The sequence below is a fragment of the Pleuronectes platessa genome, chromosome 6 (assembly GCF_947347685.1).
Source record: "Pleuronectes platessa chromosome 6, fPlePla1.1, whole genome shotgun sequence".
NCBI classification, from domain to species: Eukaryota; Metazoa; Chordata; class Actinopteri; order Pleuronectiformes; family Pleuronectidae; genus Pleuronectes; species Pleuronectes platessa.
In genome coordinates, this window is record NC_070631.1 from 16,425,209 (window position 1) to 16,448,081 (window position 22,873).

Genomic DNA, 22,873 nt, shown 5'->3' on the forward strand with positions numbered 1-22,873 from the left:
ACAATTTTTCTAAACTTTATGAAACGTTTAATAAATGTGCAGTGCTTTCATAGTATCAAAATGGGATTGGTGTGAGGTTCATCTGTAATTCCATTGGCTGGAGCTCCAATCTTTACCATGCTTGCTTTCCTGTTTGGTTCTCATAAGTCACGACTCGACCAGCAGCATTTAAAACATTGTAAACACTCACTGTCAGGTACAGTACATTTTCACTGGACTACTTCTACTCTGGTCTGTGAACCAGCGTGGGTCAAAGACAGAAACAGATTTGTGGTCATGTATTTTTCCTGAAACTTTCCACATTCAGCAATAAATAGTCATTAGCTGTTGAAGTTAGAAAAAGTTGGATTTTAAAGTGGCCTCTGTAGAAAAAAGCACATCCGTTCTGGAGAATACCTCATTAACTAAAGCAATTTCCATATGTTTCCAACTGATTGGAGACGAGATGTCGACTCTGTTTGATTTCCCCCAGTTTTTCACAAGGCTGGCATATTGTGAACATCCAACCAAACACTCTGACAAAGTGTTTTTTCCCAATGTTTGGAGAACAGAATGAAGTGTCCCGGGGGCTTTTTATTATTGAAGTGCTACCAACAATTATTGTGAAGCAGAGTAGCTTTGTGTTTTTAGTTTATGTATATTTATTTTCCCGTGGTTCTGCTTTGGGTTGAAAAACTAAAAAGCAAAAGGCTGGAGTGATGCCTTTGCGTGAAAGAAATGCATCATTCCGTCCTTTGGTCTCTGCCGCTTGAGATAATACCTGTTTACCTCGGGGACGGTCCACAGAGTCTGTGCCGCCATCGCACCTCGGTTCAGACGGTTTGGGGCAGAACTACATGCAGATTCCCGCTTGTCTCTGAATACAAAATGGAGGACGCAGAGACAAACAATACTTCTCAGTTCGTTTCCTCTATCTCTTCCTCTGCCTTTGTTTGCATTGTGATGCTCCCACTGTGAAAGCCTGAGCTTACTCCCACCATGTGCCAGACATCTGCCTGTTACCACTGTAATTGTGATCGTGCTAACAGGCACATAATTGCCCACTCACAATTGCAGGTTTTATTATGTTGCTCGAGAACAAGCAGTTCAACCCAGTAACTACTGCCCGCGGTGATTATATACCCCCCCCCCCCCCTTACCTTTAAATACACAGATGACTGTGACACCGAGGCTACATCCACACAGCAACATCACATTTGAAAATGTCGTTTTAAACTAAAACAACCTCTGTCGACACAAGTGTATTGGATCATTATTAATTTGAATACCTGTCTATACTAACATGCACATCATCTGACCACTCACACATGTATGTCCTGTTGGACTCGTGTGGCAGCAGTTGTATCATAGTAAAATCTACACAGATGTTCGCCGAGGATAACGCTGGTTGTCTTCTTCTGGAAAGGGGGTCATGTGATAGGAGCCTGACGAATCAACAAAGGCTCCATAGTGACCTAAAACACCCAATAGGCAAGAGTGTTTCTGTCAATGTTTCCAAACGTTGTTTTCGCCTGTCCAGACTCTGCAGGGTTTACAAACTAAAATGAGGCCAGCAGCGTTTCCTAACTACTCCGTTTCAGGGGCTTTCAAATTCATATAGAGCCTCATCTCTGAAGACTTAATGAGCAAATGAACCACAGTTTGGATATGTAACAGATGGCTCGTTGTCGACAGGTGTTACTAAACATATTAACTTATTACCAAACTCCTGTTTGGACTTTCTTATCAACATTGGGTTAAATTTAACTTCAAAGTAAAGTTGGCCGCCTCTGCTATTTTTAATTAGCTGCTTCTTCTTGGGGTAATTACTATCAACTGGGCGACTTCCAGTCAATCCAGAGCGCTAATGGACGCAGCAGACAGCCACAGTATGTTTCATCAAAACACAGTCTGGTTACTGTCATTTCACACTACACTGACTTACAACACAGCTCTGCCCTTTACTTCTGTTTTTAATGTATTACCTCAATCCTGTATGTAGCTTCATCATAACAGTAATTTAAGGCACCTCCATCAGTTTTAACTGAATCGTCACGGATGAGAACTCATGTTTGGATCACAGTGGCCTCTAGTGGTTGTCAAGGATACTTCTGTCATAAGAGGAACATTGTACCTGTACCATTGTTGAAAATCTGCCTCCAAGTTCTCTTTGTTACATTTGTTGCACACACACACACACACACACACACACACACGCACAAAAACAGTTTTCTCTCAATTACTTTAGACATAACATTTTGAAAAAATGTTATGTCTAAAGTACATGTCTGAAGTAAAGTTGTGCCGAAACTTTAGTTTTTCAACTAAATTAAAATACACAGTGGAAAATAGAGTTCTATTGTATTTTACATGACTAGGGTATAGGTTGTGAATAGATTTATAAGAAGGGGTCGAATATCATTGCGGAGCTTCAGGTTAAAACATCGACTGACTCTCATTATAATACTGTAACTTTAAAGTAACATCACCCACTCTAAAGTAAAGGACCATTAAACTCGACCAGTTCGCAAATCAACCCAATGCAACCCAGGAGTTAGTTTTACTGAAGAAGTGAGGAGACGAGCTCAGCGAGCAGCTCCGAGGCTCCTACTTCATTATTCAGCTGGCAGATTCAAAATCCCAGACCGTGAACAATGGACTTCCTCCAATGAGCCGATGTCCCTTTTGTTCTCCCCCCAAATAATTATGTTAAGAGCAGACTGAGAGCCTGGGCCTCCTCTTTGGGACTAAGTTTTATGCAGAGGTGACATTGTGGACGGGGCCCATTCATTCATGTAAAGAATCGTTATCTGAAGGGTGTTGATAAGTGGCTCCGTCTTTGTGATCCTGTTGTCTGGTGTTGAATTTACTTCCAAATTATTTGGACAGCAGTTTTTGCTTAAACACAAATCTGCTGAATATTTTAAAATTTGCAAGTGATGTGGACATTGATTCCTCAAAGACGTGTGTTGTCGGCACACTCTCTCTTCTTTTGTTTCAGAGGACACCAGATAACAAAGGTTATTATTTAACCAGAGATAAGCATCTTTACAAGCAGCTTATTTTGAGGAAGTGGAACCCCCCCCCCCTTCTGACATCACCCATTGTTTTGTTTACTGCTGTCGTGCTTTTTTGGAGCCAAGAGTTTGGAGTGGAGGGTGAACCGGCCCGCTCGCCTTCACCTGCCCTCACTGGATGGCCCTAGCTGTCAATCACACGATACCCATGCCCCAATGCAAACCCTGCTTTATCGTTCAGTTTACGATGGGATTGAATTTAACAATCATAACAAAGTGCAGTATTGATTAAGTTTAACCATGTGATTGTTATTGTGGGTCGTGATAGCGGATCGTGGAGTATGATCACAAAGGCTTTCAGCTCACAACAGAAGTAGATGTTCACATTAAACTACTTAGACGCACAAGAGCTTTTGTAAGTAGAAGAGATTTTGTGTATTGGGCCAAAAGAGAAAAAACACTTATGCAGATTTTAGAGAGGGTGTCAGGAGAGGGTGCGCGGCACAGGCAGGTGCTTTTGTTGTAACACAGGGCTGGTTGGACTTTAGATGGTGCGTGTTTGTTCTGCATGGGTTTTGAACTGCTCCCCTTCTACTTACATAAGCAGGGGGTAGCTTTTAGTGTCTGTATCTGCGTGTCTAGCACACAAAGACAGCCATTGTTTCACCGTTTACACAAGCGGGGAATAGGTATAATCGAAAAAGTTTAAAATATTCAAATTACCCAAAACATATTCATAGAAATTAAAGACTCTCGAGTAGTTTCCTCTCTAGGTCGTCCTCCAATCTGCAGCTCCACACACATTAGTCTCGGCTCTGTGTGGTTCCCAGGTGGTTCCCTCTTGTTTAATCTGGTAATAATTCTTGGCGGCTTGGGCCGAGCCAGAGTAGGCTGGTCATTAATATGGCTGTCAGCGGATGGAGGCATGCCAGTGCTTCTCTGTGTACGTTTTTTTATTGTAATATAACTGCAAAGTGCACGCACCATCCCCGTTCATTAAACGTGTCCATACATAGGTTTTAAATGGCAAGTACTGGCGCAAACGTGATTTCTCGGCTGTGAATGGATCCTTTTTACCAAGTGACAGTGAGTGCTTTCTTGTAGGAAAGTCGATGTTGCCAACGGTCACAGGTGCAGGATGTGAAGCAGCATCAGGCGCGTCTCAAAGAAGGCTTTGATTTCACTTCCTAAGGCAGGTGCTGCAAGGTTTCCTGTTTCTCTTGGCCAATGAGGGCCGTTTCTTGTTTCCTTTTCGCTTGGCCAGTTTGGTCTGCATTTTCCTTTTGGCTCGGGGATTCCACTCGCAAAAAAGAGAAATGGGTGAAAGGAGGAGATATGAACTGGTGACAGAAGAAATAAATGAAAGGGAGCAACCGAGAGGGTGAATCCGTCCTTGTGAAGCCGCACTTCCATGCCACTCGCCCGAGAACGCTCCCCAGACGCACTGTGAATGTCATGCAATTACGCAGGCTGTGATATAAGTTAATTAATGACAGGCAGCTAGCTGACAGGGGGGAGAAAAAGAGGTGAACACACGATAACAAGCACAAAGAGAGAGAAAAAAAGAGAAACGTGTGATTTTATATGAAACATCCAGCAGTTCCCATCCGGCTGTGCCGTGAGGAAATTAATGTGACATTGGTGGACAGACACAGTGTGAAAACACAGGATGTAAATAAAACATACAGTACATTGGTGTCGAGCTGGAGCTGTGGGGACGCTCGGCTTTAAGCAGATGTCTAGAAAACAGCCTCACATGAAGACGGGGAGAGGATCAAGAGAAAGCGAGGAGATGCAGAAGAGGGAGGAAGAAAAAGGAGATGTTGTCTTTGAGAAAATTAGAGCTTCTCTGAATAACTACACTGAACCATATTCTTTATCGCGATGCGTGGGTGAAGTGCCAGAGGATTAGAGAGAGTGTGCGGCGGAGAGATAGATGAAAAGAGGGAGAGGCAGCCTCTAATGAAGCCAGCAGCTGAGCAGATTGACAGGAGGGTTCATGTGTGATTCACTTCTTTATCAACACGCGGCCACGCAGCTTTAAAAACTGCGGCAGCAGGTGCACGTAATGTTTTTTACTTAAGTCGTTTCATCTGAAGGTGCTTAGTAACCTACTTATTATGCATGAAGAAATGTGGACTAGAAAACACACACTGCCAAGATGTGTTACTGTGTCGATTGAGTAAGACTTTATATAATGTATGTGAACAGCCAGAGTAATTATTGCAAATGATTTATTTATATTAACTATATTGCATATTAGTTATTATAAGCTCTTCAGCGTCCAAGAATACTGTGACCTGTCTTCAAAAATATAAAAATGCTGTACATGAATCACTTTATACATTTCTATGACTGAAATTGCAATCTGTCTGTTTAAATGTTGTATTTGACAAAAAACATCAAGACTCATTTTGATTCACTCGACACAACACAGACACACCGACAGCCAAATGCTGCTCCTCTGATGCTATAGCTTACAGCCCCTCTCCCTCTTTCTATTTCTCTATCTCTCTCTCTCTCTCTCTCGCCTGTTCTTGCAGCCATGAAGTCGGACCGGAAGCGTCTGAAGGCGGAGAAGGCCGACCTGGTGAACCAGATGCAGCAGCTTTACGCCACACTGGAGAGCCGGGAGGAGCAGCTCCGTGACTTCATACGCAACTATGAGCAGCACAGAAAAGTATATGGCCGCCATATTCCGACAATATACTGGCATACACGCACACACACACACACACACACACACACACACACAGACACACACACACGTGCATGCAAAGAGGCTTCTTTTCATTGAAGCTGTGTTGGTTGGACGCTCATAGCAACAAAAACACTATCGACATCCGAGCAGCAGCAGCAGTGGAGCCACACAGAACACATTTTATGAAGCTGCTTTTATAAATCGTTGAGGATTGTGATGCTTCATGTAATTAGTTCAGTTCTTGTTAGATGTGTGTGCACGCTGCGGATAAATTATGAATATGTGCTCCGTGCTGTACATGTACTAATCTCCTACTTAAAAATAGATTACACTCTCTGCATGCATGACCATACTATGAAATACTTTGCATATATTCCATATTATTCATATTGACAACTTGTGTTTGTGTTTAAGATGTTTCTCATGACATGTTCAGGCATGTAACTGTTAATCTGACATAAATACAAGTCGTAAAACTACAGATTTTGATTATATTCTTCCTGTCCTTATGTAGAGTGTGGTTCAGCAGCATTATTTTGCAGGTTGGATTCGGTCCGTTGATCATTTATTCAGCTTACAATCATGTGTGAAGCAACCCATCAGGATGTCTGTGTCCACTAGGAGAGCGAGGATGCGGTGAAGGCGCTGGCAAAGGAGAAGGACCTGTTGGAGAGGGAGAAGTGGGACCTGCGGCGGCAGACCAAGGAGGCCACGGAGCACACGGGGATGCTGCGCTCACAGCTCGACCTCAAGGAGAATCGCATCAAGGAGCTGGAAGCTGAGCTGGCCATGGTGAGACAGAAACACAGACGGGGCTGAACTAGACGATACCGCTCTAAAAACAACACATCTTCTCCTTCTGCAGTATTGTGGACTTTGATATTGATTTGAGTTTCGTTTTATTCATGTGTGAATTACAGTTGCCAATAAAAACACATAAAGTAAGGACATTCAAAAGAAAGATGGACTCTAAACTGAAGTAAACCAAAGTCCAGTTATCACAGCTCATACACACACATCCCATCATAAGTGGTGAATCTACTGACAAGAACAGGGATAAGAAAACATCTACGACTAACAATAGAAAGCACAAATTCTCTTCACTGCTTCACGGGTGAACGGTACATCTGTCTGTTACTGTGCAATATTTCGGGTACTCTGCATCTAATGAAACCCAGAATGATTTTGAATGTAAGGTATAGCCATCCCTCATGTCTCCAACCCCCCAGATGAGTAACTGTGTCAATCAGAGAATGGAGTTCCGGGTGTTTGAGCGTCTTGCGGACAGGGACTACTCATCTAGGTTCATGGCGGTAAGACAGGTCCCCCCACCTTTGAAATTTGACCTTTCTTGACCCCCCCCCCCCCCCCCCTCACCCACTCTTTGGAAACCTCTCCTGTCTGTGACCTATTTGTCGTCTTTGGAAAGCCCCCCCCCCTCAGCTGCACGTGTTTGACTAACCCTCAGCCCGGAGCCCCTGACCCAGTGGTCCTAACTCTGCTGCTCCCCGTGGGTCCCTGCTGTGATTTATCAGAATAGGAGAATAAGAATGCATGGGGGGGGGAGAATACATCAATATTCTGACAACTAATGATTACTCCAAAGGCTTTTGATTGTGATTGTGTTCTGCGAAGCAAACACTATGATTGATAATCATTTGACCGCTGCTAGGTAGAGATGATTGCAATGTAGCTGACTGTGCCGGGTGCTGATTTGCAGCCTGTCGACGCTTGGCATGATGATATGATTCGCAGAATAACGAGATTTGAAGCATTTGCAAAACACCAATGTGCCGAGGCTAATCAGCACACACACACACACACACACACGCACACACACACAAAGCTCTAAATAGACACAAACCACACGTATACCAACACATCTCCCAAGGCTCCAGGGGCTCATTGTGGTTCCTGCTGAAAAGTGGTGAATTGTGCATTGTGACAGGGCTCTGCAGAGCAAATGTATTCATTAAACTTGAGGAAAAGCTTCATTTGATCCAGTATCTCCATTTGTATGCCCCACCAACCCCTAACTCGAAAGGAAGAAAACATCTCCTCCAGATATACTATGAATTTGTTTTCCTGTAAGTGCAGCAAGAGAGCTGCAGCGAGATTTCACACAACAAAAGACTAACACGAATACAGCCCATGTGAGGTGTGTCGTATGTGCATGAGACTTTCAGTGGGATTCTGGATACATAACTTAACATAAACACACGTGCACACAAATGCAAAAAAAATGCATAAAAACCACAATAACCACAAAACCAACTCACTTCAATACAACCTCTCCAGGACTGTTGCTTGCTGCCCGTTTCCTCTCGGCCTGATTGCCTCTGTGTGTTTGTCTACCTCCTTAAGGCCAAACAGTCACTAGCCACCCTGACCAAGGACGTGCCCAAGCGTCACTCGCTGGCCATGCCCATGGAGACTGTGGTGAACGGTAACAACCAGGAGTGGGTGATGCAGGCGGACCTTCCCCTGACGGCTGCCATCAGACAGAGTCAGCAGACCCTGTATGTCCACACCGGGCATCCCACCGACCGACAAGGTAGGCCCGCGTACTCGAGCATCCTCCTCATTAGCACAACGATTTTTTTTACAGTCGTTCACCTTCTGCATCCTCATGTCAAACCGGCTTCACACACATTCACTCGTGCCATCTGCTCAATGTCTCCACATTATCGGCCGACCCCCCCGCTGCTGCTCTGGTCGTGACACTTCATTTGCTTTTTGGAGCAGGTACAGGGAACAAACGTTTGGCTTTGCAGCTTCCATTTGTCTCTGCTGCAAACAGCTGTTCCTTCATATTTGAGGATAGTGGCAGCTAATGAATGGTTGGGTTGGTTCTTGTGTGCCGTTTCTTTCTGTTGCAAGTGTTTTCATACAGTCAGAAGTGGAATCGAACCATTAGTCTGCAAAGTTAAAACTTGTTTTTAAGGAAAACTTTGTCTCTATGATTGTTTTAATTTCTCAGCTTTTTTCACTTAACTTTGTAATTATTACATTTTTGGGTCCCTCGAAATATTAAGCACTGTAGGTTCCCCACCAGCGATATGACTTGCACGTGCTTCGTCCACATACTGTGGTGTTTCCGAAATTCAGGTGACATTTTCAGTGTCGAAGCAGTTTGTGTTTGATTTCTATTCAATTAAATTGTATTTATTGAGCGACAAATAATAACAAAGATGATGTCAAGGCAGTCTTCATAGTAAGGTCAAGATCTTACACTATTATAGAGAAACCCAACAGTTCCCACGATTTCCAAGCACAACACTTGAAAAGAAAAACTCCCCTTTAACAGGAAGAAACCTCCAACAGATCCCGGCGTGTGGAGAAATATGGGGGGTGTAGTAGTAGTGGGTGGAAAAGGGGGAGAGAGACCAGGAACAGTTTTGTCACTGTCATATTTAAACTCTGTCACACTGGTTGTTACACAAATATTAAGAGTGATACTTATAGACATAATAATAGTATTAGTAATAGCAGCACCAGTTAAAAGTTGTAGTAAATGAATGAATCCAGGGGTCAACCCTATCATTATTACTATTGAAAAAATAATGATCATCATTATAACATCACGGCAGCCTGGAAGTTTTACTTAGAAGACATAATTTCCCAATTTAGAAAAGGCTATTGAATTATTGAGTGTTATCTAGCCACTGTCACCCTGAGAGGTCAATCCTGAACTTCCAAAAAGAGTCAAACTAATCATAATCACTGTAAAGAGTGAAACTGGACAACTGGCTGCACTCCGCCCAGTACGACACAAAGTGCCCAGTCCTCTTAGAGCTGCTGGTTCAAACAGGCTGCTGACTAATTGGTGGCAACTGGAGGAAGAAGAACTAGCAAGTTGTCACAAATCCTCACTGGCGACGCAATTGGTTGAACAGTTTCAGTCTCATTGGCTCAACCTCTGTGAAGCTGTTTTCACTGTTGCTTAGCAACTGCAGACGATTTCCGGCCTTTGGTTTTGGGATTTTAAAAACATATATATTTTATTTATATAAGAACAACCAGATTTGGTGCCCAAACACACCCCAAAGAAAACACGCCTCTTTTCTCTTCTCCTCCCTGTCCCGTTTAGTGGCGGCCGTGCGGCTGAGCCCTTGCCACTCGCGTCAGCCCTCCATCATCTCCGACGCCTCGGCGCTGGAGGGGGACCGGTCGTCCACACCAAGCGACATCAACTCGCCACGCCATCGGACTCACTCCCTCTGCAATGTAAGAGCTGCCCACCTCTGCACCCTCCCAAGTAATCACCTCCTTTGTGGAAACTGCCAACTGTCCTGCTGCGTGGCCGCTGCTGCTTCATTCTGGCTGAGCTCGTGTTTCTGCCCCACTCAGTCTGTGGTGGCCTCACTCCGCAGCTGTCACGTGGATTTATGTGAAAACCAGTTGTTGAATGGGTGCATGCCTCGCAGCATGTAAAGCATCACTTCCCTTTTGTGTTGTGATCTTTATCTCCCCTGGTCTTTATCGCCCACTCTGCACCCCTTCACCGACTGCTCTGCTCTCACATCTCTGTTTGTTGGCCCGTCTCTTCATCGTCTTGTCCCCTCTGCTCTCTCTCCCTCTCTCTCTCTCCCATTTCAGTCCCTAGAAGATCTGGAGGAGGCGAAGCGCAAGAAGAAGAAAGAGAAGATGGGGCTGGGCTCACTGTCGCGTGTCTTCGCCCGGGGGAAGCAGCGCAAGTCCCTCGACCCTGGTTTGTTTGATGGTACTTCAACACCTGATTATTACATTGAGGAAGATGCAGACTGGTAGAGCACACATGTCCGAGCGGACCACCTGGAGGGCCGTTGTGGCAAATTATCAGAAGACAGAGCTGTGTTGCAGCGAGCGTGCATGTGTGTGCAAGAGGACGGGTGTGTGTTTGACGTCAGCGTGTACAGATCTAATAATGTGTGTGCCTGTGCAAGCTCACACGCATTGCATACTTGCGTGTGCACGTGTGTGAGAGTGTGTGCATGTGTGTCGTCCATGGTCGGAGGCCATGTCAGAAGCCGGGGGCGCGTCTTGCTTCGCTGAAGTGAAAACCTGACCGAGCAAATTGCACCTGTGTGTACGTGCGGTTGTGTAAATAGAGTGAACAGTGTGACACAGCGACCACATGGATGTGTTCTATTGTATCTGCCCTCCAAAGCGGCTGTGTTATTGGATCTTTTAATTGCTCTTTACATTTTGACTTTTTGTTTTCACTCAACTGGAAACTTGAAGGACTGCTGTACTTGTAAATAACAACAGTTGATGTGCACTCTGTGCGTGTAAATGTCTCCTCGTCCTGAATGCCTTTTGTTATTTTTGACATGTACCCCCCACCCCCCCTCCTCCCACTACCTTTTTAACTTAAACTCCTCCCTGTTTATTGTCCTGCCTGGTCCACCCCCCTCCTCCCACACTGCCATGACGAGAACAGTTTCCTGTAGGCGACATGCAGACTCCTCAAATCCACCTCCAGCGCGGTTGCACGACACATCCATCAACCGCCAAGAAAACTGTGCAGAGGCACTCCTTGATGTTTTTGTCCAATGAGACTTCAAAGACGTGGCTCAGCGAGGACTGAACTTTCTATGCAGAACCGTTTGTTCCGCAGCAACATGACGCCAAACAGGAAATGTAAGAAATGTGTTTTCTATCTGTCAGGATAGAAGGTACATGTGTGACATGCATGCACGTAGTCCCAGTCCACAAACGCATGTTCAACCAAACCCTTCTAAACACTAATGTCTTTCTCTGGCTATGTTGTCGAGATGGTGACAAAACTGTCTGTTTAAAAGAACAGAACAAAAAGAGAGGTCAGTTACTGATTTCACGGTGTTTATTCATGATTTCCTCCATTTGAAATTAAGTGATGAAAAAGACATTTGAAAAAGCTTAACATCCCAAACTAAATGTTTTTTAATCTGCACCTACCAGCTCTTCATGCTAAATTACCTTTGAAACCGAAGAGGTCAACAAGGTCAACAGTCCCTCACGTGCTACGTTTTGGAAGATGAAATAGTTATTCCACTCCTTCATGGGGCTTTGTGCCCGTCTCTCTCTGTGAGATCTTACAGTAGCTTCCGGCTATTGTTTTATGAACACTTAGAAAGGCTGTTGGAAGTAGAGTTACTCTTAAGATAATCTAAAAAAAAAACTATTATCTCAAAATTAGCGATAACATCAACATCAATTATACAAACACAGTAAATATTAGATTGATTACCTCTTCTTCAAACCCCAGGAATTAGGTCATTTTACCAGATAATCACAGCTTCACTTTAGCGGCCTGATGATGGAGCAGACCTTCAGTGAACTGCTTTAACAATAGCAAGTGCCAGTTCAAGCCATTGCTGCAAAAGAAAAAAAAGAAGCAATTAACTCTGTGCCAAAGGTTAATAGCGTTTCTTCAGGCAAAAGAATAACTTAAAGACATTGGATTATTTTCATCCGTGCGTTGGATTGAGCCGGAGTCTGCACTGCCCCGCCAGGAAGTCGTTTCTCTCTCTGGTATTAAAACTAACACTGGGTATTTGCTGGTCTCACCTGAGACACTGTAGAGTCACCGATTATGTTGGAGCTGTATTTAACCACAATGCTTGTCAAAAGAGAGTGCCCGTGTAAGCAGTGAGGGGATTATCATTTAACCCTGAGCTCATCCTACGCTCGGGCTCGCAGATCCAGGAGCGAATCGCTGAGGTGATTCCAAGATTAGTCGTCATGTATTAAATGATATGTATAAGAACAACAGCTCAACCAGTTTATCTCATTACACATTCAATGACATGTATAAACTCGAGGCTACTTTTATTTTGTTCATGTAACCGACATGCTCCTCTGCTGATGGAGGGGGGTGGGGGGGGGGGACAAACGTATCAATCGAAAAATATTGTATCAGTTTATGTTTTGAGCCAGGGTCTTTTTTGTCCTTTTCTTTTTCCCGCGGATATTTTCCTTTTTGTAAATGAGATAACACTGCAGAAATGAAATTATTAATATTATTATGAAAGAGTTTTATTTAAAGTCAAAGATGTAGGCCTCGTTGGAGGGCTTCTACCATGAGGTCCTGAGATGTTTAGAAGTGGCTAGTAGCAGACTTTTAAAGGCATGGCAAAAAAAATGACCCTCAAAAGAACTAAATGAGAAAAATAAGATTATTTTAAAATAAAATAAGTATCGATGAATTTCCATGTGGCTGTCCTCTCTTTCCCTGTGTTGATGTTTGTGTGTGTGTGTATGTGTTCATTCTGTTGTTGTCTGGCTCTAATCCTGATTTGTCCCTTTATGCCGGGAGGGGGTGGCTGCCATTTTTAACATATGCGTAAGCTTCCCTCAACCCTGCAAGTCCCTCTGTGACAGGACTGCATCCCGAAAGACTCCACATGGCCTCCTTTCCTCTCTACCCCACCTTCAACTCCTCATCACGACTGGAAAGCACTGATTTCCTCTTCTGTTGTATTGAAATCAATAAGAAGAAAAATAGTGGAGGAGGGAAAGGAAGCCATGTCGGAATCGTTGGAACACAACTCATATGTGTCAACACATGGTGTCAACAATGTTCTGCCTTGGTTTGACCCCTGCCCTCTAACACCAACCCCTCTTGTCTGACCTGCACCGGACTCTCAACACAGTCGAGTGACCCATGACGTGATCAATCCGACCAAGTAAGACCGAGCTGCACCGGCTCCAATTGCTTTGAAATCGGTTGTGTTGGGTTGCAAGCTGTGTTTGAAGATGCCTTCTAACTCTCACACGACGTCACAAACTGACCCTGGAGCATTGAGCACTTCTTCAAGTTCTACCTGGTTCTGATGCAAACCATCCAAAAACAATGGAGTGTCACAGTGTATGAAACATTTCTTTGGTTTAATATTAAACTCTTTCTATGAAGCACTAACATTAATTCAGTATCCACTTCAGATAGTGAAATCCTTTGACCAAATATCTAAACTATTTAAATTTAGCAGTTAACAGACAAATTAAACACAGTTGTTGAAGCAACAGTCTATTTATCCTATGTGGAGTGGACATAGTGCTATTCTGTCCTTACCTTCTTTACAGTATATATAGACTGTGGTTGTCGTAAACTCACAGAATAACATAATTTACAAAACTAGCACTCTCAAAGTAATAATAATAAGTTTTAGTTTTAGTTTTAAAAAGGCAAAGTATGGCCAGCCCGACAGGTTGACCTAACTATCAAAGTGTCCAACTTCAACTAGACAGTCAATTTTACGGTTGTAATGTGGTGACATGTCGTTAAAGCATGAGAGAAAAGGATCTTACATCTGGAGTTTATCTCAGAGTGTATTGATTGAGCTTGAAATCAATTGAACTAAGAAGAGCACTAAGAAGTCCACATTCAGTCTATCCTTTGCTCTTATTGGGGCACATAAAAACATCCAGTTTGAAATGACTAACAGATGGGGGTTTTTAAATACAAAATCACAATCATTCAGTTGTGACTATCTGTCTTTCTGAGTAAAAACATAATGGTACTGTGAGCTTGCCGAAAACATTCCCACTGTTTTTTTTCGGGAAACAAATTGACTTTGCTGCGTTTACGCTTCAAAACCAGAAGCGATAATTCAGGTAGAGAGCATCCTTCAGTCTCACATCTTTGTTTGAAATTAAATGGAAGTTTTGGAGAGTACAGGGTCGAACAGAAAGGATTTCAGGATTCTGTGGCCCCTGCTTTATGCCTGAACTCTGAGGTGGATGCATTGATCCATGGTATACTAGTTTCCCAGGAGCCTTTACAGTGTTGGACCATGTACGGTCCGTGGGTGAGCCACAGTGCACATGGCTATATGTATGTAAGACTGCATCGAGAGCTGTTTAGTATCTGTACTGATGTGGTGGTTCTCAAGAAGTATTAGGGGAGTAAGTATATTTAAGTTTGTCATCAAACAGAAGGACTTGTCTTGTTAATTGTGTGTGCGACCATCTATCTGCTCTCCTCGCCATGTAGTGCTGGATGTGTGGTTTACAGTAGTTTCTCAGTTGTCTGCGATGCTTCACAGACTGAGTGTCGAGCAGTGACAGCTTTCTCCCTCTTCAACAGCCTAGAACATCAAGCTGACAAGTCACACCTCCACACATGTTTTTCACAAGCAGTCAATACAATGATATGTTCAAAGTAATGAGAACACAACGTAATACTGTAGGCGACCCAGTGCTGAGGCCTGGATTGGCGCTAGATTGCCCCCTGCTGGTCAAGACAGAAAAATGTTTCTTACAAAAATGAACATACTGTGGTAAATGATTTCTTTGATTGATTCCTCCCTGAAATATTTAGAAAAATGCATATTCGACCCAAATGATTACACAACAAAAATATATTATTACAGGAAACAAATTAAAAGAGTATTTAAATGACTCATTATTATTTAAAGCTAGAATCTAGTCTGATTTCTAGTTATGTTAGGCAGATTTTATGTGATCGTAATGTATCAAAGTATAAGATGTTTTTCTCAATAGCAGGCCTTGTATTTTCTTTGAGTCGCTGCTGCTGGCTAATTTAGACAGATGAGTCATGTTAGCTCGGCAGCTCAAACAGCTGCCTGTTTAATGCACTTCTAATGCGTGGAGCTGCTTATAAAAGCTGCATCTTCTGTTTACAGCATCTCTGGCAAACGCTTGGCTTGTTGTCGTGCAGCCAAAAGCGTAGGATGTTGTTATAAGCCCATTTATTTTGCAGAAATCACTTACGTCTACTTTCCTTTCTCCCCCACTGGGCTAATTTTATGTTAAACTGATTTTCATTTATGTTTTATTGAACATGTTGCTCTTTCATTACTCACTACACCCACCTCCGACACTCACCACCTCAACTACATCATTCACATGTCTCCCCCACCCCCTTCCCTCATCCACCAACCCAACAACCCACCCGTCCAGACTCAGATGGCCTGTCCAGCCCCACTCGCCACAGCCTCTCAGACGGGTCAGAGGACCAGCTGGACCGCCTCCAGCAGGTGGAGCTGGCCAGGACCACGCCCATGTCTCAGTGGAGGGCGGGTACTGTGCAGGCCTGGCTAGAGGTTGTCATGGCGATGCCCATGTACATCCGCACCTGCTCAGAAAACATCAAGAGTGGCAAGGTTGGATAAAACCAGACATTGATTTCATTTTTTTTATATCTCTAGTTTTATACTTTAAAGGTTCAGTGTGTAGAATTTAGTGGCACCTAGTGGTGAAGTTGCATGTTGCAGCTGAATACCCCTCAGCTTACCCTCCCCTTCCAAACATGAAAGAGGACCTGTGGTAGCCTTCAGTTGGCATAGGTGTTTAGTTTGTCCAGTTTGGGATGCTGTTAAAAACATTGCGGCCTCCATAGAGAGGACCCTCTCCTGGTTTAAATATTAAGTATTTAAATAGAAAGGGCCCATTATAGGGTAAAGAAAACAATCCATATAATTTAGATGAAACACCCTAGTGAAAACATCACTAGGTTTACTTCATATTAAATTTCTGCCATTAGATCCCTTTCACCTAAATCTTACACACTGGACCTTTACGTTTTATTCATGCACTGTTTTCACTTTTTTCTTTAAATATGCTTACATCTGCTGTACCATCAATTTACAGGCTATGTCAGTCGCTCGACTTTGTATAGCTTCAGCTATTCTTCTTTAAATCTCTATCTATATTTGGCTTCAATACTCTGGCATGGTTACTTGTGTCTTTCAATCACCTTGTACTTAAAATAGCTGTTATATCAATATCTCTACATGTTGCAGGTCTTACTGGGGCTGACAGATGAGGACCTGGAGCTGGGTTTAGGTGTCAGCAGTTTAATGCATCGCCGGAAACTTCGCCTTGCCATCGAGGACTACAGAGATGCTGAGAACGGTAGAGGGTGAGGAAGGGACACAGAAGACTCCTCTATAAACTGTACAATATGTAGAAATGCAAGAGCCCCCTCTGTTGGTGGTATATAGTAACAGCATTTACAGAACGCAAGTGTGATCATTTTATTAATCTCAGAAGTCCTGCTGTTGAATTTTATAGAATAACGAATGGATAGAAATAAAGCTGTGATTGTGTCATTATCTTTACAACTGTTTTAAAAACAACCTGTCACAGAACCTTTCTGTGTTAAACAGCAATAAGATAATCATCTGTCCAGAGTGCATTTAGAAACAGCAGCATTAAATAGATTAAGCGGTCATTTCACCAAAATTACAAATAATAAATCCTGTCACCAGGTTTTGGAATTTTCAGTTCTACAACTTCAAATCATTAAATAAATACAACGGTAATGTGCTTTCCTGAATGAGAGACCTTGTTACACTGGATAATCCATAAGAGCTATTTTCTTTGGAACTTCTCAGAGAGATTTGAAGGTATTGCAACTGTTATAGGGGTAGATTAAACTGCTGCATTATATGGCTAGTATTATTTCTAATTTGTCAGACTGTTCAAGAGTAATTATTTCTTTTATTTCTTCAGGTTTCTATCAAACTAAGAAAAACAGATATGTATTTTTTTGGTATAACCAGTGGTTCTGCAGTAGCCACAGCAGCTCCATACAGTGGGTTATTTTTACACTGAGGCTATTATTGGTCATCATGACAAGCACATGGATGTCAAGATCTCCCATCTTTTTCAAGACATTTCACTCAAAACCAAATATGTCGACCTCATTTAGGTGTTGGGGGGGAAAACACTGCTGGTTTACTGTGGCTAAAACTATCTGCACGGCTGAGTGAGAAACAACTGTGACACTGTTTGCCTGCAGGCTATCCAAGGCTGCAGACATGGACCACCACTGGGTGGCCAAGGCCTGGTTAAGCGACGTGGGCTTGCCTCAGTACGCCCAGGCCTTTCAAAATCACTTGGTGGACGGCCGCATGCTTAACTCCCTCACACGCCGGGACCTTGAACGTCACCTCAACATCACCAAGAAGTTCCACCAGGTCAGCCTGCAGCTGGGCATCGAACTGTTGCACCTACTCAACTTCGACAAGGAGGTAAGAGAGACTCTGAGAAGTCAGGTTCACAGACAGCAGACAGCAGTGGATGTGGTTACAGTTAACAAAGAGGACATCCTGTTTGTTAAAATGGTTTCCAGGCACTGCAGGCTCGCCGGGTCCAGTGTGAGCATCAGAACGTGGATCCACTGGTGTGGACGTCTCATCGGGTCATCAAGTGGATCAGAGACATTGACATGAAGGTGGGGACAGAGATCAAGAATGCACCTTACACACTGAACACACTCTGACAAGCCTAACCACTATATCAACTATATATTGTCTTGTTTAAACTCATACCTTGAAACAAAAACTGAAGATGATAAATTAAAATACAAAGTTGCGTACAATGTGTAATTACTTTGATACATGTGTATTATAAGATCTCTGTCATGTTGCACTGAGAGAAGATGGAGGCTCCTGTGTTTGCTCAGCTCTCCCCAGCTCCACAGTGTCATTCGAAAGACTTTGTTATTGTTCTTGTAAGCTGCTGCTGGTTGATTACAACGCCTTTTAAATTGAAGCCTCTGTGGTGATGCTGCAGTATGAATAGCTCCCCATCAACATTAGCATTGGAAAACATTTCCTTTATGAGGCACAACCACATTCACGTCATGTGGACTGATATCCTGTTGACATCCTCAGGGCGTTTTAATAGGGAATTCATACGGATATCAACACGTCACATAATATGCTATTTGTGTCAGCTGTTGATATCTCTCTTTTTTCCTTCACTCAATATTTGCTGTGGATTTTACATCCGATAATTTAGTTCACTCACTGCTCCTCTCTCCATCCGCCTGCGCAGGAGTTTGCAGAAAGTCTCCTGAACAGTGGAGTTCATGGAGCCGTCATGGTGCTGGACCCCACGTTCAACACTGACGCCATGGCAACAGCGCTGGGGATTGCCAACAGCAAGCACATGGTGCGTCGACACCTGGTCGAGGAGATGAAGGCCCTGATTGGCTCTGCCAGGTGAGAGAGACGACCACTTAACAGACCACAACAGATACCACTATAGTTCTACTCACTGTAGCGTTTATGTAAAGGGAGGTATCACTCGAGATTGAAAGGTTTCTTTCAGATGTCCTTTGCAGCTCTCCCCAACACCCTGATCCCTCCTGTGCTCCCTGCAGGACAGATGCCAAACAGGACTATGAGCGTTTAGGCCCGGGAACGCCACCGACCCCACATCGGCAGAACTCGCTGGGCCGACCACACAGCTCTGCCGGGCGACACACTGATGACGAGGGTTCGCTGAGACGGAGGGCTGTGAAGGTGGTAAACAAAAAATCTTCCTCTCTTCAGAATCAGCTTTGGGTTTCTGAATCAAGCTTGGGAATTATTTGACCTTTGACAAAGCATTTATGCAACTTTAATGAGATTATGAATATATTACAGTTGCATGGCATTAGACAGAAGACAACTTACTTTGTTTCATTTCCAGCCTCCAACAGGCTTCAGCCCCAAAGGACGCAATGGGCGGGACTTGAGTTGCCATGGCAGCTACAGCTCTCTTCCTCGGGATGTTCGAGACCAGACTCCGCCCAGATCTGAGGGAAGTCCGATTCATGGGTACACCAGCATTGAGGTTTCCAACGTGTGAGGTCACCAGAGTGCAGCACCAGACATCCTCTTCATCATGGACAATCGTTTTCCATCTACGCCCCAAACATGGATGTTTTCTTCTTTTCTATAAATGAGCCTTTAGAGGACAGATCGCACTTTTTAAAAAGGGACAGGATACGCTTTTACACGTTTCCTGATCCAAGCAAGACCTTTTCAAGAATCACTGTGAGCAGGTGGGGAGAAGATTCTCCCACGGAATGAAGCAAGGACTCAGAAAAAAGGAATATTTTTCTATGTAGTTTATGTAGTTTGTTTTCGTTGACTAGTTGATATTGACAAAGTCTGTTTTCTGAGGGAAATGAGAATTAAAAAAACTTTGTATAATACAGGGTAGCTTACTTCAAGACAAAATGAAAAAGTGTGATATCAGTGTAAACTGTTGTTGTTTCATTCAATTCTGCTGTCTGTGATGCCTTGTCATTGTAACTGAGTACAATGGACAAAAAAAAGACTTGAACTGAATTTAAAATTTTAGATTATACTATGTTTGATAGTAATTTTTCATCTTGCACATTTACACTGTTGTGTCTAAACATATGTATTGCCCTCTTCTGATGTTTTATACTGTGTGGTGAACATGGAATAATATTTGAACTGAACTGCTAACTGAAGATTACTGCAGAGTTGTACGTTAGCCTTCCGGCTAAAAGGTGTAAAGATGCAATTATGTCAACATGAGAATGTTACTTTTAATGAAATAAAGATGACATTCAACTAAGCAACAATAGCCTAAAACTCTATCTGGTTGCAATGGAGATATTACAGGAGGGTGGTGTAACCACTTGAAGGTTCAGTGTGTAGACTTTAGAGACATCTAGTGGTGAAGTTGAATGTTGCGGCTGAATACCCCTCAACTGACCCTCCTCTCACAAACATGGAAGAGAAGCTGTGGTAGTCTTCAGTTGTCATAAAAAACAGAAAATTTGTTTAATTTGTCCAGTTTGGACTATTTAAAAAAAGTATTTAAAAATAAATGGCCAATTCTCAGGTTAAGAAAACAACAATAAGTCCAATTTAGTTAAAAAATGCTTGTGAAAACATCATGAGGATTATTTTATATTCAGTTTCTGCCAATAGATAAATTTCACCTACGTTTTACACACTGGACCTTACATTCCACAATCACATTCAATCCTATTATCAATAATCTCACATATTTCTCAATGATGTATCAGCCCCTGCACAGCTGGGGGCAGCATTTTAGCCTCATTTAGCTCATCGTTTTACAGCTCACGGTAAAAGCCTTATCGCCTTTTGGATTTTGGAATAGCTAGCAACGCGTTACCATTATAATATTTGTATTATAAGAGGATGTTATGTTTTTTGGAGGCTGCTTATGTTGTTTAGTTGATGGTGAGTATGATTGGTGCAGTTGCTTGTAAGTGTAGTTCTCTGAGGTGCCACATGCGAGTAAGACATGTCCAGTACCAAATGATAACGTGAATAACTAGCTGCAACTTAAGTCAAACATCTATCGGTTAAAGACACTTGTGGAGCTGGTGGAGACCAAATCAGAGTTCAAAGGAGAGTGAATTTCAGACATGACAAAATGCTGGTTCTTCATTTGTCCTGGACATTTTAATAGGAAGAGGTCTCCAAGTACATTGACAATCACAACTATATTAAAACAAACAAACAAACAAACAATCATGGCAACTTTTACGATAGACATTTAACAACTTGTGGGTACATTGAGCAGGAAGCTTTTTGGTCACAACTTCTACCTTGTATGACTGAGAGGAGCTGTGACAGTGGTGAAAAGAGGAAGCAGTGGAGAATTTGAAAATTTATGAATAAAGGATGATAATTCAGTCTGGGAATTAAATGATTACATATGGGAAATGTTTGTGCTTCCACTGCATTCCAGTTGGATTCTATTAGACAAGTCAAAGCAAGTGTATTTGTGCAACATGTTTCAACATCAAGACACTTATTACTTAGGTGTGTTTGATCAAATATAAAAGAGATTCAGAAAAACTCAGCCATAACCTTTGTGCTGATATTGACTCTGTATACTTGGCTGATTCTTCGAAAGTATTCTGGTGACACACCACAGTTATGACCCCTTCCTCGGCTCCCTGCTTCACATGTTAACTGTCTGTGTTTATGTCTCTGCTTAATACAACATGGTGCAACTTCCTCCTCTTACTCACAGTGACTCAATCATTCTGGCAAGTGAAGGATGACACAGCACCGAGTGAGACAGCTGCCCTCGGGCCAGCGTCCCTCTCTCACTTACTCACATTCTTGTAATCCACCCACGGTCAGGTCAGATAAAACAGGCAATTCATTATGTGATGCACTCTGGGATATCAGAGGTATGATTACGCGAAGCAGGCGTGTCAGGCAACTTTCCAACTGGGAATTAACCGAGCTACTTATTAGTAGAAATGTTGATGGGTAAATGAAATTATGCGCCCACGTCACATCCATAACACCGAGATGAAGAAATGAATATCAGTGGAAGTGAATTAGCTTGCCAATTGGACGGCTAGAGGAAAATCTGTTATTAGAGTTAAGTATGGTTATATTTGTTGGAACAGATACACAGTATATAATATTTACTGAGGAAACCATACTAAATATATTTATAGCCTAAACTGATTTGCTACACCAACACTTAAATCTATCACACCGTATAAAACATGTTCATGTAACAACATGCTTTACCACTCAAGGCAAAGGCTCTATCTCCTTTTGGATTTTGGAATAGCTAACACCGCCTTACCATTAGAATATTTGTATTATAATGAGATGTTATGTCTTTTGGAGACTACTTATGTTCTGAACATGTTCATCTCTCTCTTACTGTAACATTTTTCCTTTGAGGCTGCCGAAATCTCACTTAATTTGATAACAGGCTGGGAGAGACAGGGGTTCAGTCCGGGTTACCAGATTTAATCAAGGCGTATTCACTGTGTCTATCTTTCCCTCTGTGTGTGTGTGTGTGTGTGTGTGTGTGTGTGTGTTTATGTGCTTGTGTAGTAAAACAGAGGAACCAGACAAAAGCTTAGGAGGAAGAAAACCTCCCCAGAGTCCGGAGCAACCAGGCCGCCTCACCTACAAGGAACAATACAGCAATGGCCAGTGTCCGAACTGGTTTTGTCGTTATTGTACAATAGTCATGTCTTCATTGTAGCAGGCTGAGACAGAGGAAGTGGAGCCAGGTGGAGCCTTTATTTACGGTCTTGGATAGATTTCTTAACGCATATGTAGTTTGTTGACTACATGCATGACGGAGGACTATCTGTGTCACCTGACCTCTGGCAGGGTTGGTCCTCGAGGGATGGTTCTGTCCAAAAGGCTGGAAAGGAGTGACAGCGAGTAGGTGGGTAATTTACCATCCACTTACAGTCACTCCTGCCCTTTTAAGAGGAAGTAGGCCTAAAAATGTCATCGGTAATGGCTGATATATAACTGAGTGGCTTGTCTTTGTTTGTATGGGGAGGTATTGAGTAAACAGTGAGATATCTATCATTGTGTAAAACAGATTGTCAAATATATTTGAATAGAGTAGAGGACCTCAAAGATTGTCATATTTTTGTGTGGTAAAGACATATAAGTACATGGTTTTGCTTTCTGGTGCA

The 22,873-nt window shown here is 42.8% G+C and overlaps 2 protein-coding genes across 7 annotated transcripts in view; both read left to right on the forward strand.

Moving 5' to 3' along the window:
• LOC128442598 (kazrin) overlaps positions 1 to 12,866 on the forward strand; it is a 111,317-nt gene extending 98,451 nt beyond the window's left edge. For 3 of the 6 annotated variants that reach the window (XM_053425139.1, XM_053425141.1, XM_053425144.1), the window contains 6 exons: positions 5,540 to 5,676; positions 6,319 to 6,489; positions 6,927 to 7,010; positions 8,062 to 8,251; positions 9,788 to 9,924; positions 10,297 to 12,866. In XM_053425139.1, the coding sequence (XP_053281114.1) occupies positions 5,540 to 5,676; positions 6,319 to 6,489; positions 6,927 to 7,010; positions 8,062 to 8,251; positions 9,788 to 9,924; positions 10,297 to 10,467 (890 nt within the window). In that variant the 3' untranslated portion in view covers positions 10,468 to 12,866. The remainder of the gene's footprint in view (positions 1 to 5,539; positions 5,677 to 6,318; positions 6,490 to 6,926; positions 7,011 to 8,061; positions 8,252 to 9,787; positions 9,925 to 10,296) is intronic. The other 3 variants (XM_053425140.1, XM_053425143.1, XM_053425142.1) reach the window with 3 other exon arrangements.
• Positions 12,867 to 15,464: 2,598 nt separating this feature from the next.
• LOC128442030 (kazrin) lies at positions 15,465 to 20,011 on the forward strand (the record flags this gene model as incomplete). Its single annotated transcript, XM_053424198.1, has 7 exons — positions 15,465 to 15,785; positions 16,425 to 16,543; positions 17,426 to 17,657; positions 17,759 to 17,860; positions 18,466 to 18,632; positions 18,794 to 18,938; positions 19,105 to 20,011. Coding segments are annotated over 7 exons (1,245 nt in total), but the record flags the coding sequence as incomplete, so codon positions are not given.
• Positions 20,012 to 22,873: the final 2,862 nt, after the last annotated feature.